Source organism: Acomys russatus, chromosome 18, assembly GCF_903995435.1.
Source record: "Acomys russatus chromosome 18, mAcoRus1.1, whole genome shotgun sequence".
In the NCBI taxonomy this organism is placed as follows: domain Eukaryota; kingdom Metazoa; phylum Chordata; class Mammalia; order Rodentia; family Muridae; genus Acomys; species Acomys russatus.
The window spans coordinates 9,618,729-9,638,298 of NC_067154.1; the positions used below are offsets into that span (position 1 = coordinate 9,618,729).

A 19,570-nucleotide genomic window follows, 5' to 3' on the forward strand; every position below is an offset into this window, starting at 1 on the left:
ACACTGGCTTGATTCTCCTAGCTCTGTCTCCTTTATCTAGTCACTAACACAATGGCATCTTCTTCATGACATTCTGAGATTAGCTCGGTTTATAGGCACGAAGCGCTTACTTAGCACAGTGCCTGGTGCGTCCCAGTGAGTGTTAGCTGTCAGCCTCGTGACCAGCCGGCAGATTGGCTGGAAACAATGGGCGCTATCTCCCACATCTCCAGCAGTCCCTGGTCCACCAAAGACTGTGGGCGATCACCCATCATTTCTTGACGTTTAGATCTTAGGGGAGACATGGAGGACACTGTTGCTGGCAGTTTCCTGGTGTTCCTTTGCCACACTTCATTCCTGGCTTGTCGTTCACCAAAGGCTGAGGAGCAAGCAGGGAGACAACTTCCAGGTCCCATTCAGAGAGCTAGGTTGTCTAAATACACTCCTGCTCCACAGCATCACACCACAGAGCTGCTCCCAAAGAGTCAGCTCCGGCCCCTTCTAACAGAATGCTACAGAACTTTGCCTGAAGATGGCGCCTTCTGTTCAGAGCAGTGTGAGGCTTAAGTACAGCCTCTGGTCTAGGCATGCCCTGGACTTTTCCTAGCTTTTGCCTGACACCTTCTTCTGGCCTCCTTAGGCTGTTGTGGATGCGTCTAAAATACAACATACCAAGAGTTACATAGCTGGCTGAACTAAACCTCGCCGACAGCTACCTGGCCCGCCTTTAGAGTTTGCCTCCCCCAGTGTACCTCTTGCCATTCAAGAGGAGCGGCCAACATTTGATGAGACACTACAAGCCACAGCCTGAGCTCCAGGACCTGAGGTCCCTGCTCAAGTAGATCCACACCTCTTAGGGCCTGCATGGGCCTCTGTGGGGGGTCCATGCTGAAAAGAGCAGACCTCTGAGGGATTAAACGGAGTGTGGACTCATAAGCTACAGGGTCCACAGGCCCTTCTTGATTTGATATCTAGAAGCTGATGGACCATGAGTCTGGGGTCTTCACTGTCCCCACACGGCTTCCTTGTTTTGAAGAAGAGTTCATGCTCGCCTTGACTTATTCAGTCAGTCAAAGCCAGCCCCGCCCCACACACACACTTCAGCTCCCAGGAGAACCCAGCCTTTCCCTCTGGATTCAGTGTTTTCTTTCTTTCACCCTTAACCATGGTCAGTGTCATAAGTGGCCATTGAAAGATCCCACCAAGGGTTTAAAGGATCCAAGCAAGTGTCTTGTTCCAAGTCACTTGGGGCCTTGTTTTTCCTGCCCTTGCTTTCCCGTCTCTTTTCTTATAATGATGACATCATCTTTTTCTTTTCATTGGCTTTTTTTTTTTTTTAAGGGGGAGATCTCATTATGTCACCCAGTCTTACGTCAACCTCCTGAGTGCTTGGCATTTGTCCCTGTTTACCACCAGGCTGGGCTTGTGTAATTCTGCATGTCACCTCACACACAGTTTAAACTATAATAGACGATGGTGATGGTGGTGGTGATGACGATGACGATGATAAGGTGTTGGGGGGGATAAACTAGCCCTACTATGTGATAGGCCCAGGGTGCTCAAAGCATACACCTTCTTCATTCAGAGCCAATACCACCCAAAGCAAGGAACTGTGCCAACCCAAGGCCTAGAAACTCAGTGTGATTCTCACCCCCCACCAGCACCCTCCATCCTGGCCTGAGGGTGGCGGCTCAGGCCTTGGTCCTGGTTCATGTGTCAGGACACTCTCTCTTTTCTCTTGCACCAAGCAGTTGGAATTTTTCCCAGGGCAGACACATTAGGAGGAAGCCCAGCACCTACACTGAAAACCCACCTCGTCTTATGTGGTCCTACTTGAATCCCAGGTTTGGCTTGGAACCCCTGGAAACTCACCACCTCTCCAGGATGGGGTTTTAGACACTGTTGCTTCAATGGCCCTCATCCTCCAGGTGTGGCATTGCATGGGCTGAGAACTCATTCTTAGCCAAGATATCCATAGCAACCTGAGATGTGGGGGTAGGCTCTCCTGGGATGGTCCACAGTCTGAATCTAAGCAGAGCCAGGGCCTTCCCCGTGAGGAACATAAGAGGGAAAGCCCACACGCCGTGAGAGTCTGAATATAGACACACCTCTGAAACAACCACATTCTGCTTTATTGGGTGTTCCGTGGTAATATAACACAGACTTCTTAAGGAATAATAAACACGAGACTTGTATTTTACCATAATTATTTTTGCCATTAAGACAGTGGTTACAAAAAAAATTTAAAAAAAAAAAAAAACAACAACAACAACAAAGTACCTTTCTGGCTACACACGTGATCAGCTTTAGCACTGAAAGGCCCCCCCCTTCATGGGTCACAATCACAAGTTCAAGGGTTAAAAAAACATCTACCAGTAAATCCTACACTGATTTAGAGCATCAAGTCACTGCAGTTACTCAGTTCTGAGACACTGTTGACTTAGTTTAGCATTTACATATGACATTCATTGAACAGACACAGAAAGCAAGCCAACGGGTAAACATGCTTACACGGACTGCAGAAAATCTTCAGGTTTGCAACTGTTTTTGCTTTGCTTTGTTTTGTTTTTCTTTAAGAAAATTATCTGAAACAACCAATAGGACCATGGCCCTGTACAAGAGACAGCAGGAAGACGAGTGAATACTGCAGAGCTGCGAGTGTTTCCCAGAATCCAAAAAAAAAAAAAAAAAAAGAAATGTGTTTTCCAACTGGTTCAAATTTTCTCTCTCTAAGTGCAGGTAAGAAGGGGGAAAAAAGGTAAATATATTAAGTCAACCAATTTTTAAAAGTGCAATTTATCTTGAAAATAAAAATCAACAACAAACCTAAAAGCCCAACCATTAACCCCAAAGGCAAAAATGTGTGGACACTAAAAATATCACTACTTTTTGATGCCCTGCTTTACACAAGCAGATTGGATTCAGATAAGCCTATGGACCTAACACTGCTTACAAAGACCTGTAAACACGTTTGAAAAGAAATATGACAGAAGTCAGCGGATACAGAAAGAAGCCAGCTAGTGAAAAAACTGTCGAGATGACAGGAAGAGGAAGGGTGACAGATATGAGGTGACACGGTCTCTGAGAGGCAACATTATCTCTAAGAGGGCCATGCACCCAATTTGTACAGTTTTCCTCCCATGAGATATTGTTTCTTAAAGCAGGGTTGTTCCTCTTGTACAAGTCTAGAAGTCTAATTATCCCAAAGATTTCTACCCTTATAAAGACTTTGCCCATCATGTCAGACCTTCTGAAACAACTGAACAGACAAAAATGTTCTCCCGTCCATATACACACTGAAAAAGTCCTATTTGTCTAGCATTCCCAAAGACACTTCCTGGGCAGGGCTGGGGAGGGCTCCTTCACAGGGAGTCTGGTCCCAGTTTGTCTGGCTCCCTCGAGCTTGGGGGCTGGGTTGACAGATTTGACTGGGAACTCTGCAGCTTCTACAGCTTCTTCTTTCCATTCCTTGTGACTCTATTCTGGGCCCACGTGTGACAATATGAGTGACATAATCCGGGCCATCTCTATATCCGGCAAGCTTCTAACTCAGACGCCTCCTAGTGATGGGAATCGGATAGCACCAATCTTAACAGAAACCAGGAGGGCACAAAAACCGGTTGTGGGTGCAAAACCTGGGTCCCCCTAACTATGCCTGAGGCCGAACTGGGATGTCTGGCTTTAAGATCAGACAAGGGGGCAAGGAGAAAAGAATGTGGTCTCAAAGAAATGCAAAGCAAGAGGCCAACGTCTATATCTCTCCATGGGTGCAGAAGAAAAAGCCGGAACAGGAGAGGCAGAAAAATGATAACGAATCCTAAAAAGGTCTAATCTGCCGCAAAAATCTAGGCCAATGAAGAAAACGTGCCTCTTCTCAACAGCTGACCCAGAAGAGTAAAGGATGAAGATGCAGACACATGGAAACTTTCCAGAGCGGCAGCAGCAGCTTGCCAGCCTTGGAATCAGCTTAATGGTTACATAATTGCATCATTAGGATGTCCAGTTCAAGACCCACGGATTAATATTGAATCAGGCTTTTAATTTAGTATTTTAAAAAAAAAAAAAAGCCCTCTCCCATCCCCCCACCCCTCCCCAGTCCCACAAAGAAAACCTCATTTAAAAGAATTTTTTTAAAGAAAGGAAGGCAGCTCAGAGCAATTCACTATCTTCCCCATGACAGGAAGGTGCTGACTGCACAGCTGAGGGTGTGATAGGGGCACCTGCCTGGGATCGGCTTGGTGGCACATGTCTGCGTGTTGGATGCAGCTCCGTGTGGGGTAGGTGGCTAGGCTTGGGTATGGGTGGTCATGACTGTGTGGGGAATTGGGTGAGCGAATTCAGAAACTCCAGAGGAGACCAAATGTAGGGGGGCCCAATAGCAAGCCCCAGGAACTGGCTGCCCACAGCAACTATCACAGGCTCTTTAAAAAAAAAAAAAAAAAAAAATGGAAGAAAGGAAGTCTCAGAATGTCCTCGGGTGTCCCATCCCCCATCCCCACGTGGCCTGCAGGCCTAAGGGCTTTAGCCCAGGCTGGTGATGTTGGCACGGCCACCAGGGGGCGCCACAATGCGCTGGGTGGTGCGGCGGGGTATGTTGTCATCAATCTGAGCACCTAGAGAGAGAGAAGAGACAAACCAAGGGTGAGTCTTCTGAAACTGAATCAGACTCCTGCGGTATGCACAGACACACTCCTCGGGAGAAGTTGGGCCAAGCACCCCACCCTTTTCTCCAAACCTCACTATAGAAAGTTCAAACTGCAGGAAGTAGGTGGTCCTCCCTGCAGCGTACAGGCCGAACTTGAGGCAAGCAATCTTTCCTTGAGAATCGGTTAAGTTCGATGCACGGTATCAGTGAATAGGGCTTTTCTGAGGAGGACCCAAGCCTCTCACTAGGGACCAGTATGGGTGGTCCAGGTAAAGAATGCCGGATCCGAAGCTCCCAAACCCACAATGTTCTAAACCCTAAAACGACTTGTGGGTTGACACGATGTGACATATGGAAAATTCCACACCTGACCTGATGTGACTAACTGTAGTCAAACTTCGCATACTAAAAATACTGTGTGAAATCCCCTTCAGGGCTCTGTGTTGCAGGTATACGAAACATAGGTGCACTGTGTATTTGGATTTTACGATTTTATTTTTATTTTTAATTATGTGCGTGCGTGCGTGCGTGTGTGTGTGTGTGTGTGTGTGTGTGTGTGTGTGTGTGTGTGTAGGGGCTGGGGATGGACATGCACATATGTGCAGTACCTGAGAAGGCCAGGAGAGGGCACTGGAGCGCCTGAATCTGGAGTTAAAAGTGGCTCTAAGTCACCTGACATGGGTGCTGGGAACAAACACGGGTTCCCTACACCATCAGAGTTCACTCTTAACTGCTGAGCCATCTGTCCTGCCCACATTTTGTGTTTGGGCTCCGGTCTTAGTCACAACATAGGTCATTATCTCCATGATATGTTTCCAATTTTTAAAAGTGCAAACTACCTTCAGGTCCCCGAGCATTTCTTTTACATAATGGACGGGCAACTTGTGCCATCTCTGTGAAGACAATGGTGAGACACAGCGTGGCTGATCTCACACTAAAGTTTAAGAGCCCGTCTCCCAAACCAAAGCACCCCAATGGGTTCTGAAGGCGGCCAACTCCTCACCCATCATGGGCATCACATGGTGCTTTGTAAAAATCCAGCAGAAATGACAAAAGGAGGACGCTCATGGAATGAACTGCACTGTTCACGCACCACAGGACGTGGACGACGTCTGTCTAAGCTCAGGAAGCTGCAAGAATGGAATGGCCCTATCCTGGGCCACACGGAAGAGGGGGAGGGAGGAAGTTTCCAAAACAGAAAGTCAGCTTTTCTCTCACCAAGAGGGGGGTCTCGAAGGTGGATGCCATGGCAGCTCCGAAGGGGATTAGTGCTGCGACCCATCTCACAGGTGAGAGAACAGAAGCACAGACCTGCCTAAGCAGGGTGAGGCTGCCGAGACTCCAGTCCCCATGGTGGATGAGACAGATCTGGAAAACGTCCCTTCAGTCTAAAGGGGGTCAACTCACAGGATGGGCCTCTCGGCACCACATGACACAAAAAACTGATCTGAAGACTCTGGAACCCATTTACAGATTCATAACTGGTGGTTGGAACGCTCCCCGACGGGGAAAGAATGAGACTGTGGTTGTCTTTCAGAGCCTTTTGCCTTCTGCAGTAGTGGAGCCGAAAACCTCAGGCAGGCTCCACGGAGCTTGCTCAAGCTACCCAGAAACACCCAGCCCAAGCAAGCCATACCAGACAAGCTGAATCCAGACTGATGCAGGTTCCGAACAGGTGGTGCCTGCTGCTTGGCAGGGGACGTCTTGGCTGATGAGGCTGGAGTGACCGTCTTGGGCGTCACGGATACCTCGCAAACGGGCCCATCATACAGGCCACGAGGGACCCCTCTCAGCTCAGCCAGCTGAAACACACAATGTCCCCCACACACAACCTATGTCACAGTCACAGAGGACACCTTCCCTGTTGTACCTTCCCAGTGTGATGGGACAGCAGCCAAGACAGACCTGTGATGCGTGCGGGCAAGGCCCCCTTATTATGGACTGGCACAACAGAGACAGATGTACAACCGGCCTCCCAAGTTCCAGGCCAGAAGTTTTCCCAGGGTGGGTCCCCTACAGCTGGTTACTCTACTGGTTTTTTATTATTTCCCCCACCATGTCACATCACCTTTGACCTCTCCAAGAAGCCCCTAATCATGCTGTGAAGAGGGTCTAGGGTCATTTTGAAGATCAAAGTCTCCAATCTCCCTCTTCCTTCAGTTTCCTCAAAGCTCCACCCCCATTCTCCGCATCACCGTTCCTGTGCCCTGAACACACAGTACGACTTCCACGACATACCACATTGTCCTGCAGTGTCTTTATTGCTGTTCTTTGGCCTGAAAAACTCTTACTTAGCCTTCAAGATCCAAATTAATTCTTCCATGCATCTCCCTTCATAGTTCTGCAGCAGTGGTCCCCTCCTCTGGGTCCTTAACCCACACTCAGCATCAAAGCCCTGTCCCCTCCTCTGGGTCCTTAACCCACAGTCATCATCAAAGCCCTGACCATCCTTAACCCCTCTAGCAACAGATTACATTTGGGGAGAAAATGTCCCCCATCTCAGTATTCTGACTCATGGGGCTTAACAGATGTCGGTGGAGTTTAACTCAATCCATGACGGCTTAAAAGTTAACAAACTTCTATGTCCCCTGCTACTAGGGGTCTCAGCTAGAGTCACCCCCATATCTTCCTCTCTAACCAGACAGGATTCCTAGTGGAGGGAGGGCGAGCACCAACCCACCTATAAAAACTTTGACCTAAAATGTACCCTGCTTACAAGATGTGCAGGGTAAAGACAGAGCGAAGATTGAAGGAATGTCCAACCAATGCCTAGCCACACCTGAGACCCACCGGATAGGAGAGGGCCAGACCCTGACACTATTAACGACACTCTGCTAGGCTTGCAGACAGGAGTCTAGCAGAGCTGTCCTCTGAGAGGCCCCACCCAGAAACTGAAAGAAACAGATGCTGAGACTCAGAGTCAAACATTGAGCGGAGCGCAGGAAGAGGTTGGGGTGGGGAGTTAGAAGGACCTGGAGGGGATGGAGCTCCACAAGAAGACCAACAGAGCCAACTAGCCTTGGCCCAGAGGGGCTTGCAGAGACTGAAACACCAACCAAGGACCATATATGGACTGGACCTAGGCCCCCTACACAGATGTAGCTGATGGGCAGCTTGGTCATCATGTGGGCCCCCTAATAAGGGGAGCGGGGGCTGTCTCTAACATGGACTTTGCTGCATATCTTTTGATCACTTCCCCCTGGTGGGGCTACCTTACCAGGACAAGGTGGAAGAGGGTGCGCTCAGTCCTGATGCGACTTCAACGTTCTGGGATGAGTTAGGGGGCTCCCCTTTTCTGAGGGGTAAGGGAGGGGTGCAAGGGAAAGAGGGAGGGAGGGCAGGACTGGGAGGAGAGGAGAGGAGAGGGCTGCAATTGGATTTAAAGTAAATAAATACATTAATTCATTTTTTTTTAAGTTAACAAAACCACTCACCCTGCTCCTGGCCTTGATGCGCTTGTACACAAAGTCAGGGAAAGGCTTCCGGGGGATGTAGCGTCCTGAGCCTTCAGTGACATGAACCGTGCCATCCTCTAGGACAATCTTGCCCTGGCTGATGACTACCAGCGGGGAGCCACGACACTCCATGCCTTCAAAGATGTTGTACTCCAGAGCCTAAGGGAAGGAACAGGTCACCATCAGAGCAGTCCCTGCCCCTGAATGGACCGAATGGAGCTTTCTGGTAAACCCCAGAATGGAGGCTTGTCTCCACTGGCCAGTGCAGGGACACCCACTTTCTCTGTTTACGATATGGACTGCTCTCACCTACATCTCCAAATCTGAGAGAGAAATAACTAAAGAGAGTAATCATCTAGGCAGTATGTGCATATGGATGTACACGTATGTTTGTAAACACTTCACAAATAGAAAGAAAACTACTCCAGCTGGGTCTCGCGGGACAGACCTAATACACCCAGCTACTCAGGATTCTGGGGCAGTTAAGACCACAGGACAAGGCTCTGCCTGAGCTACAGAGTGTGATCAAGGCCTGGCTGCAGGGGATTTAGTGGCAATGTAGCTCAAAATAGAGTGGAGATGTGTAGCTCAGTGGTAGAATAAACTTAGTGGTAGAACCCTTAGAATGCACAGAGCCCCGGGTTCAATCCCAAGCACTATATAAAAAGGGAAGAGAGAAACAGAGAGGGCGGGATAAATGCCACTAGAGCAGCAGTTCTCAGCCTATGGGTCACGACCCCTTTGGGGACAGAACTACTCTTTCATAGGGGTCACATATCAGATATCCTGCATATCAGATAGTCACATTACATAACGGTAGCAAAATTACAGTCATGAAGTAGCAATGAAATAATTTTCTGGTTGGGATCATCAGCTCCATGGGGAGCTGTATTAAAGGGTCACAGAGTTAGGGAGGTTCTGTGAGAGGGCAGGGCGGCTGCACCAACATCAACATCCAGGTCAAATGTCATCTCTGCTCTGTGCAGAGTCCGGGGAGTACAGAGAAGGGGCACAGTGGCTTAGCAACATGCATCCCATCGTGGTCCGGAAAACTGCTGCCAGCACGGGTCAGAGACCCCCTGAAGAGAAACATGGGGGGGGGTTTGCTGTAAACAAAAGTGGAGGGGTGTGGTTACAGGCAAGAGGCTCTCCTCTGGGGGACCTCACATCGGCCTGTGGCCAGGATGCTTGTCCTTAAAACCAGAGTTGACTGGGCAAGCTCAGTGACTCAGGGGGAGCTCTCAGATCCTCCAGGGATCTGAGTACCTGGGGTCCCAGGGGAACACCACCACTGAAGTGTCACACACAGCATTCTCAGTTCAAGGCTGTCTGACCACACAGGCGGTGGGACTTTACACCTTGAGCCTGAGTGAGTGCCATCTTCCAGTTCAGAGTCTCAGGAGGGACCTTCTGCCCATCCCCCAGCCTTCCTGTTGAGCAGAGCCATGGTGGGGTTTCTCACACTGTGTCCCCAAGGACACATTCACTTCTCCGGAATCCCACATGAAGGCCATAGCAGCCCTGCATTTTTTCCTTAACCCGGTCCCCAACTGGAGGCCTCATAGCGGGTGTCTCCTTCACCATGCATCTCACAATCAAGTTTGTCTCAGAGATGACAAAAGACGGGCACTGAATAACAGTGCTCTGTGTCACTTAAACCCTGCCATCCTGCGCCACCCTCCCAAGGCTTAGGTCACAACAATGGCACAAAAAGAATCTTTGTGAATAGACCATGGTGAGAGAATTCTGCCTCCTCTGAAATGACTTTGGGAAGGGTGTGGGCATCCTCTGAGATCAAGGCTAGGAAGGAGCTGATGGTAAGGCTTCTTCTGGGGCCATCCTCTCTCCTTCCCCCTTTTAAATATGGAGGGAAGCAGCCCCATGACTCTAAGTCAACAGTTCCCAGCTGTCCTAATGCTGTGACCCTTTTTAAAAAATACAGTTCCTCATGTTATGGTGACCCCAGACCATAAAATTATTTTCATTGCTACCTCATAACTGTGATTTTGCTACTGCTATAATTGTAATGTAAATACCTTACATGCAGGATATCTAATATACAACCCCTGTGAAAGGGTCATTTGACCCCCAAAGGGGTCGTTAACCACAGGTTGGGAACCTCTGCTGTAAGTGACTTTTTTTTTTAAGTTGACATGTTCAAAGATGGGATCCCGGGCCTCCTATAACTCTTTGAGACAGGAGGCTCCGCCACTAGTAAGCATGGGCGTGTTTTGTTTTTTTTACTTCATGCCCGGGAGGACCCCAAAATTACGGGAGCAGGTTGGTATCCTGTAAACTGCTCATGGAGACCTAGCCATAGGGAAGTGGGTAAGTTAGATTTTCCACCCTGAGGCCAGTCCTAGAGTCTCTTGTTTCCTTCACCAGATGGGCAACGGCACACGGGCATGCTCAATGCCGGCCCCTAACGCAGGACGAGGCTATGAGGTAGCTGGCAGGGGCACATGGGACACTGCCCAAGACAGGTTCAGATTAAAAAAAGAAATGACTGGTGAGGAACATCATCTTCCCAAACCTTCATTCCTTCCTGTTCTGTCAGTCCAGGCAGAGAAGTCCCAATGCCAGGTCCCAGCCCAGTCACCTATGCCTTTGATGAGTCTTGGCAGAACGTTTTATTCCCTCTGGGGAGAGGACTCCACAGAAGAGGGACAGCTCTTTCTCCACCCCACCCTGCAATGATGCTCCACACATAGGCAGTCGGCTGAGGAAGAATGCTGAAAAATGAAGGCTTCTAACTCTGGCTCGACCGCAAGATCACCATGTAACCTTAGATGGGCCTCTTAAGCTCTCTGCACCTCTTGTTGATTTATCTTCCCACATGGGATAATCACAGCCGACCCTTTAATGGAAAGGTCAGATGAAAAGAGTGGGGAAAGCGAAGGGATACACATATATACAGATAGGTTAACCCTGAGGACGTCACTGAGGATCCCAAGATGGATGATGCGAGTTGAAGCAGGCTTGGCACTAAGGCTATGCTGAACCAGCAGGGCAGGACCAGCCATAAATATGGAGTCCAGTGGTCTCTCCACGAAGCACCCACCATCTCAGCATCCACTGGTGACAAAGAAGCTGGCACCGAGCCCAGCATGCCCAACCCAAAACCTCTGTCCAAGAGGGAGGGATTAGACTGGCAGAGGGCGTAGGACCATCTTGGAAATGCCTGGACCTGCCCTATGCAGTTGTGGCACCGGGGGTGGGGGTGGGAGTAGGGGGGTGGGGGCAGCCGGCCTCGTAGTTTCAGGCCCACTGAGGTGAGAACTAAGAGTTATGTTCCCTGCGGTGCCTGCTGTCCACGTGGCACTTCATACAGAGATCTGCTCCATGCATTAAGAACTCACTGCCAGCCAGGAGGTGGCGGCACAGGCCTTAAATCCCAGCATTCCCGACGCAGAAGCAGGCAGTTCTCTGTGAGTTCGAGGCCAGCCTGGTCTACAGAGTGAATTCAAGACAGCCAGGGCCACAGGGAGAAACCCTGTCTTGGACGCTGCTCAAACCGTGATAATGGAATGCTGCCTCACTTCTAGAAGCTTTTAAGGTTCTAATGTTACTCTAGGGCAGTGGTTCTCAACCTTCCGGATGCTGCAACCCTTTAATGTAGTTCCTCGTGCTATGATGACCGCCGCGCCCCAACCATAAAATTAAATCGCTAATTCATAACTGTAATTTTGCCACTATTATGAATCATAATGTATCTTATGCACAGGATATCTTACATGTGACCCCTGTGAAAGGGATGTTCAGCCCCCGAAGGAGTCACAACCCATAGGTTGAAAACTGCTGCTCTACAGATCTGATGGTCTGAGGACAGAGGCCGCTGCCTCTGAAACACGCTCTTGTGGACCTCCATAAAGAAAGTGAAAGGGTCGGACTGGCCCCCGGGACATTGCAAGTTGCACCCCATCCTGGGGAAACTTCACTCCTCGGCAGCCGAGGTCCTTCCTTAATCCCTGGACTGGCCCTGTCTCTCAGTGCCTGCAGCACACATGTCTACCCACGATGGGCAAGCCTTACACTGTTGTGCGTCTTGGCAGAGATGGTCTTCACACTGTCAGGGTCCCAGATGACCAAGTCTGCGTCAGATCCCACCGCAATGCGACCTTTCCGGGGGTAAAGGTTGAAAACTTTGGCTGCGTTGGTGCTGGTCACAGCCACAAACTGGTTCTCGTCCATCTTCCCAGTGACCTGAGAGGCAGAACACACACACACACACACACACACATACACACACACATACACACACACACACACATACACACACACACACACATACACACACACACACACACACACACAGGGGTGGGGGTCAGAAAACTGACGGTAACACAGGTCCAGCATTAAAGGATCACATGTTGACATGCAATGCTCCCTGGGACTTCCCTTTCAACAAAGGATAGATTAGTCTCAGCCCAGCACTGGCTTTCTGAGGTATACAGTAAGGGCCAATTATTTCCTACAAGCCTTCCCTCCAGAACCTGGTCTAAATACAGGAGAAGAAGGAAATGAGCGTGCACTAAGAGGAAGAAAAAAATTTTAATAGCCAAAAAGCATATTTTAAAAAATCATTTCAATCAGTAATCAAAGAAATTGAATAACAAATAACATAATTTGGGCTTCTGCTCTTAAAACCCATTGAGGTGGGTCATACGCCGTGTCTGTTGTCACAGTCTTTTCAGTGTCTGTTAACAGTGTGTAGTCACAGTCTTTAACAGACTCCCTTTGACCTGCCAACGTTATTCTAGAAACTTCTCATGCAAACATAATTAAAGATGTGCCCAAGGATGTGTCTATATGGTATGGATACTTATTTCATTAAAAGATAAAATAAAAAAAATAGAGCAACACAAAAATTTTAGCCAAAGAATTATAGACAAATGACTGTTAGGAGAAAAGAGAACCATTAAAATTAAAATCAAGCTTTTCGCTGGGTGTGATGGCCACACCTTTCATCCCAGCACTCAGAAGGTAGAGGAAGGTGGATCTCTGTGTGTTAGTTGGAGGCCAGGCTGGTCTATACACTGCTAGTTTCAGGCAAACGGAGGCCACATAGTAAGACCTTGTCTCAGGAAAAAAACAAAAACCAAGAAGATAAAAATAAGTTTCCTGGTTCTTATGTGGATTTGAGAATGATGACTTTAATGATATATTAATAAAATTTTTAAATTTATTTATTTTATGCATATGAGTATTCTATCTGCATGTGTACCTAGAGGCCAGAAGACGGCATCAAATCCCAGTATAGACGGTTGTGAGCCACCATGTGGTTGCTGGGAATTGAACTTAGGACCTCTGGAAGAGCAACCAGTACTCTTAACCGCTGAGCCATCTCTCCAGCTCCATATTAAGAATTTTTTAAAACAGGCTGTGAGGCACTGTGTGCGATGCTAATGTCACACTAATGTCACCTGCATGCTAACACATACTGTGCACACATGTGATGGCAAAAACTGAAGACATCCCCCAAGATGTCCACTGTAGCTTACTCTGACATGACACAAGATGATTTTTACTCAGAGAATCTCAATAATTCATTAAGAACCAAAATATCTGTTACTGTATTTTAAAACATTGAAGGAAAAAAAGTCTTTCAACTCCCACCCAACCCCCACCAAGGGTCGGTATCTGTCCAAAACAGGCCGAGCAGAAGCCTAGTTTGGGTGCAAATACAGAAGCCCGGAAGCCTTCAAACACAATCTCAAGGAAATGAATGGAGTTGAAGACCGTTGGCTGGGAAGGTCACCAGGGGACTGAGAAAGCTATGTCCTCATTGATGCATGATGCCTATGTGACATTTAGAAGGAAATGAGCTATTAGGGACTGCCTCAGATTTCCACACAGGAGAAATACCATCGCATAAGCTCTAGCTTCTAGAATGTTCTCAACTGGCCAGCATTAGCCTTTGCACCCACAGAGACAGTGGCATGCTTGGGCCAGCTACAAGGAAGGTCATGAGTCCCTTACCACAGCTTTATCCCAAATGACGGACATCCGCTCCTCTGTACCATTGGTGCCCTCAGGAATCAAGGTAAAGTTGTCCTTCCCCACAGCCTTCTGGGCAGTGTTGAAGGTACAGTGGGCACTGCCAGTGACCTGGAGGTCTCCACTGGAAGAGAACACATGACATGAGGCTTCCTTGAAGGGCACCATACCTCAATCTGTCTGGTGAGATATTTCATAGCTGATGTCCCACCAACCATGCTAGCACCCTTGATACCTCATTCAAGAGCCTTTAGTTGCCTGTCAGAATGACCCGGGTTTCCATCACGAATTGCCACACAAGGTGGTGACAGAATAATTCCTTGTTCTCACTTATTGACCCCAACGTTCGTCAACAAGGCTCTATTTTTAAGCCTATTCCCAGCCACCATGTTGTCACCTACTGGCTCACTTTGGTCTGAGGAGACTTGGAGTATAGATGTGAACAAGTCAACAGCGCTCACCAGGACAGCAAGGAGTTGAGGAAGTCTGGAGTGGTTGGGTCGGGGCTCAAAGGTGGGGAGGTGACGAAGGCGGCAGCCTTGGCCCAGTTCTTGCTCCAGTAATGAGAGCCATCAGTCCCCAGGCTGGCAGTGATGGGCTCACCATACACCACAGTTCCTGAGAAACAGAATGCAGTCAGCTCAGTCTGACACACCAAGAACAAGAGACCAGTCTCAGCGGCCATTACTGCATGGTTAGCACTGCAGAGGGCTCTCATCACTCCCTCCACAGGGATACAGCCTCGTCGTGTGGGTGAAAGACGACACTGACGACACCACCAATGACCGGAAGTCCAGTACCCTAGGCAGCCAAGTCCACCCTAGCTGGCACGTACTAAGATGTCCTGCTCTGTGGACTCAACCCTCTCTCCTGAGGTAATCCTAAACACTCTACATGTCACATGCCGCTATCTCCAACTCATATAGTTCCCGACACGTAGGCCTCAGAACCATCTAGAATCTTCTGTTTTGGATAAGTGGATTTAACCTTACTATGCAGAAGTTGGTCTCCCTGCTCATACCTGACAGCAGCCTCCCTCCCCCGCCACACCTTTTAGTCTAATTCTGGCTGCAGAGATGAAACCCCTGCGCTGAGATACGAGAGAGCAAATAGTGTCAGGGTCTTCCAGAGATGTCCGGATGCCTAAGTTCCCTCTTGAGGGGAGCCATCAGAGGCAGCCATCAGAGGCACATGACAATCTGGGGTCAGGCCACTGGGGTTTCAGAGTCTCTAGAACCCCTGGCCAACTCCATACCATGTCTAAGATAGAACATCAGCTCTCCTGACGTCAAAATGAAGTCTTCTTGTCTGTCCATTCGGAGTGGGCCAGACAGTGGGGTCACATACACCGGTGGATGTCAGTCCCTTCCCTTGACCAGGCCTCATTCCTACTCTTAGTTCATTCCATGAGATTTTAGGTTTGTGCTTGCTTCCTCAGCTCCCCAGCCATGATCTCTGACTTGGCAGAACTCACAGAACACTCTCTGCATCCCATCCCCCACACACAACCCCCACTAAGAACCTCTTATGTCATGTCTTCCATGTTTAAAACAAAAACAAAACATTAACAACAACAAAAACCCTGCCCTTCCCCCAACACCTATGTCTCTCATGATTCAAAACCAAGCTCCTTCTTTTTTACCTAGCTGAGGCTGGCCTCGAAACCACTATGTATGTAGCAGAGGATGACCTTGAACTTGTTATCCTCCTGCCCCGACTCCAGAGAGATGAGATTACGGAAGTGTGCCACCATGCCTGGCTCTTCAGCCTCCCTTTAATGGCCCACGCATCACCACTGCCCTGAGCATTGCACCCTACACCCAAATGATCACCCAGTTGGGACTTTTTGACTCTCGATGGTGACACAATGATCGCTTTTCTGCCTGCACACAGTAGGCACTTAACGGATGTGTGTCAAGCCAACTCAGTGCTCTTCACATTTCCACGAGCTGGAATCGTCTCTCAGGTAATCCAAATCCATCTGCCTCTCCTCCCAGCATGCAGCCAAGCTTCTCTCTTCTCAAGGCCAAACCCTTCTCACTCAGGAATGTGTCTCCCTTCCTCTCCACAGTCCTTGCAAAGACTTTATCACTGGATAATACTCCACAACACTCTCTTTGCCCAGACACTCAAAACTGGCTCCAGGGAGCTGCCCCCCTCCTGCCTCAGGAATGTCACAAAGAAGTGGCTGTTCAATTAGAGGGTGTTGGGAGGCCAGAGCCACAGCTGCCTCCCATCCATACTCGGTAACAGTCGCCAGGCAGGACGGAGGCTTCTAGAACTGAGGGCAAGCACGCACAGAAGGAAAGCCCTGGAAGAAAGTGCCAGGAGAGGAGCCCAGCATTCCTGACCTACTGGAAGCTCTCTCAGTAGAAGCTTGTACAAGCACACTGGGCATGTACCCCCAAAATGGAAAAGACCTCATTAAGCTATAGCCAGCTGTTAGCTGTTCCTTATGCCCCTCGTGACATTCAGTGGCAGAGCAGAGGCAGCAGTGGCCCTCGTAGCAACTTCCAACAAGATCTGGTGAAATCTAACCCTGGATCCAGTCAGGTCTGAGATGCTGTCCACTGCCCACCTGAGCACAAAGGACCCCCAGCCCTCAGTGTATACTGGTTTTGTTACTTTTTTTTTTTTTTTTTTTTTTAAATCAGAACAGCAATGTTGCTCAGAGGAGAAATTAACAGCTCAGGAGTCCGGGAAATGTACATTCCCAGAATGCTCCGGAATTTGCCATCCTCCATCCTGTTACGAGATCTGCACCTCATCCTGGCTTTGGAAATCTGACCGGCGGAGGCTGGCACTAACAGAGGGGCTTCATCTCAGGCTGGAGTGGGAGTGGTGCTGTTTGACAAGGGGCCTGTCTCCCGCCCTCTGCTCCTCTAGCACAGGACGGTGAACTCAGCCTTCAGCCTCTGGAAACCCCAGGATGGGTCAGAGCTTCTAGGATCACTGGGGCCTCATACTTTCTTCCTCACACCTTCACAGAGCGGGGGACTCTTAGCCAGTCCAAGTCGGAGCCATGCGGAGACCTGAGGGGAGTGGTGACACCCAAAACTGCGGCTTCCTTCTTCTTTTTTTTTTTCCTCTGTTCACAGAATTTTTAATTTTTTTAAATTTATGTGTGTCTGTATGAACATGCAGATGTGAGTATGGGTGCCATCGAAGACTAGAAGAGAGTGTTAGATCCCCATGCGATGGGGCTACAAGTGCTTGTGAGGTGCTAGGAACAGAACTGTGTCTGGCCTTCTGTGAAAGCAAAAATTCCTTACTGCTGAGCAATGTCTCCAGCTTCTGCTTTGCTCCAGTGAAACCTCCTCAGGGAGTCAGAGGCCCTTATAAGTTTTTGTTTCTATCTTTTAGCCCCACGAATTAGGTAAAGGACCCATCATGTCTAAGGCCTCTACCTTCAGAGGAGTGTGGCTCACACACTGGTCTCTATAATCCCAACACACACACACACACACACACACACACACACACACACACAGGGGCCCACTTCAGCAGCTCAGAGCCTTGACCTGGATCCTCTCCCTATAAACCCTAAGCTGGAGGGAGCCGTGGGCTGGCTTCCAGAGCTCAGTCAGACCACTGACACCCGTGAGCTGCTGTGAGCCAGCAGTCATTACCAGTAATGATAATAAACCACAAATGGCTTAATTGGCTTTTTATGTGCTTCTCTAAACGCACTGCTGATGCCTTCTTGGCGGCCGTCGCAGTTCCATGACTCTCTTCTCCAGGGAAAGTCTAAACTGAAGGATGTGACCCCAAGCCAGACTCTGGCAGGCACACTCATCACACCAGGAATGCAGGGTACGGGACAGGCGGGTGATGTTTATTCACTACCGACGGCTCCGGGCCCTGACACTTGGGCCATTTCCCATGAAGGAGAAGCAGGATGAATCCAAAGCAAGAACAATGGAAAAGCACATGTAGGGAGCTCAAAGAAGAGCCACAGAAGCCCAGGGAAATGAGACCCAGTGGAAAGACAGACAGGTCCGCATCACTTTGCCTTTCCTTTGGAGGGCTCGGGCCACAATCTATACAGTGGGATGTGGGTAGCAAGGTTGGTTCAGTTCTAAAGTTATAAGTTCCGTGTGTGTGTGTGTGTGTGTGTGTGTGTGTGTGTGTGTGTGTGTGTGTGTGCGCGCGCGCGCGCGCACGTGTGCATGTGTGTGTGTGTCCAGGGTGTGCACATATATAAGACAGTGTATCTCATTAGCCTGGAGCTCTCTAAGGAAGCTTGACTGACTGGCTGGCCAGTGGGCCCAGAGATTTGCCTCCCCAACACTTGGATCACAGGTGTGTGTCACCACACTCAGGCTTTCTTTACATGGATTCTGGGAGATGAAGTCAGGTCCTTGTGCTTGTTTGACAACTCTATCTGCCAGTCCCTGTTTTTGCTTTGCTTTGTTTTGTTTTTTGAGTCAGGACTGTGCTAATATAAAGCCCAGGCTGGCCGTAAGCTAACAACCCTATTTTTATGCCTGTTTTAGCTCAGCCTTAAGGATTATCCCTCAAAGTCTCGTGAACATGATATGAATCCTTATCCCTGTGCTGGGATCAGAGGAATATGCCATTCCATGAGACAATAAGTAAACTATTCAGGGTATGTTTTCTGAAGTTCCTAGGATTTATTCTTTAGTCTGAGATAATTCAGAGGCACTACTGATTTTTCTTTTTTTTTTTTTTTTTTTTTTTTTTTTTTTTTTTTTTTTCAGCTTATCAAACGTCATTTATTTAGAACAAAATATATTTTGAGAACTTAATTCTAAAAGAGAAGCCAGAGACTGAGAAGACAACCAGGAACAGGAAAGCATCCAGCAGGGAGGCGAGACTACCAGCCGAGCCAGGACGGCTAGCTGGGCCCACAGGGCTGACCACGGCAGCCAGCCATCTTCTTATAGTAACGAAAACATATATAGTGTACACCACAATGACTTGATGAAATACACATAATACCACTGGTGGCCCTGAGCCCAATACTTCTACGAGGGAAGGCTGTTGCACTTGATTCTATAGACCTTTTTATTATTTTTTAAATCAAATGAACAAACAGAATGACCCTGGTTGGTTGCTTGGAATGATCCTGGACAAACAGTTGGAAAGAAAACAATGAATTTAGGGATTCAAATCTCCAGGTCAGGCACCAGTCTTCTGTCTGTCCTGAGCGAGGCCATGTATGTGTTACAGATGCAGAGCACAGGTGGCTGAAAATCAAACCCAGGATCTTATCCTATCTGGCTGGCTTACGATGCATTCTGAATTCCCAGCCTCTGGGGGCACATGCTGTTCAAATGGGAACACTGACCAGGAAGTGCTCTATCTCTTGCACAGCCTTTGGATGCCTCTCACTTAGGCCTCCAGCCTTCCCCAAAGAGTTCATGCTGCAGCAGCACTACGGTATGGGCCAACGCCTTGAAATAAATCCACCTCTGTCTGCCTGTCCCCCTCCTCCGCGCCCCAGTGGGACTGTTTCTCTGACTAATGGACT

The 19,570-nt window shown here is 48.8% G+C and overlaps 1 protein-coding gene across 2 annotated transcripts in view; it reads right to left on the reverse strand.

Annotated features, from left to right (window-relative positions):
* Positions 1-4,413: 4,413 nt before the first annotated feature.
* Positions 4,414-19,570, reverse strand: part of Dpysl2 (dihydropyrimidinase like 2) — a 103,297-nt gene continuing 88,140 nt past the window's right edge. For both annotated transcript variants that reach the window (XM_051160748.1, XM_051160749.1), the window contains exons 9-14: positions 14,538-14,694; positions 14,059-14,200; positions 12,112-12,282; positions 8,059-8,238; positions 6,261-6,426; positions 4,414-4,592 (exon numbers count right to left, since the gene is read on the reverse strand). In XM_051160748.1, coding sequence (XP_051016705.1) covers positions 4,501-4,592; positions 6,261-6,426; positions 8,059-8,238; positions 12,112-12,282; positions 14,059-14,200; positions 14,538-14,694 — 908 coding nt within the window. In that variant the 3' untranslated portion in view covers positions 4,414-4,500. The remainder of the gene's footprint in view (positions 4,593-6,260; positions 6,427-8,058; positions 8,239-12,111; positions 12,283-14,058; positions 14,201-14,537; positions 14,695-19,570) is intronic.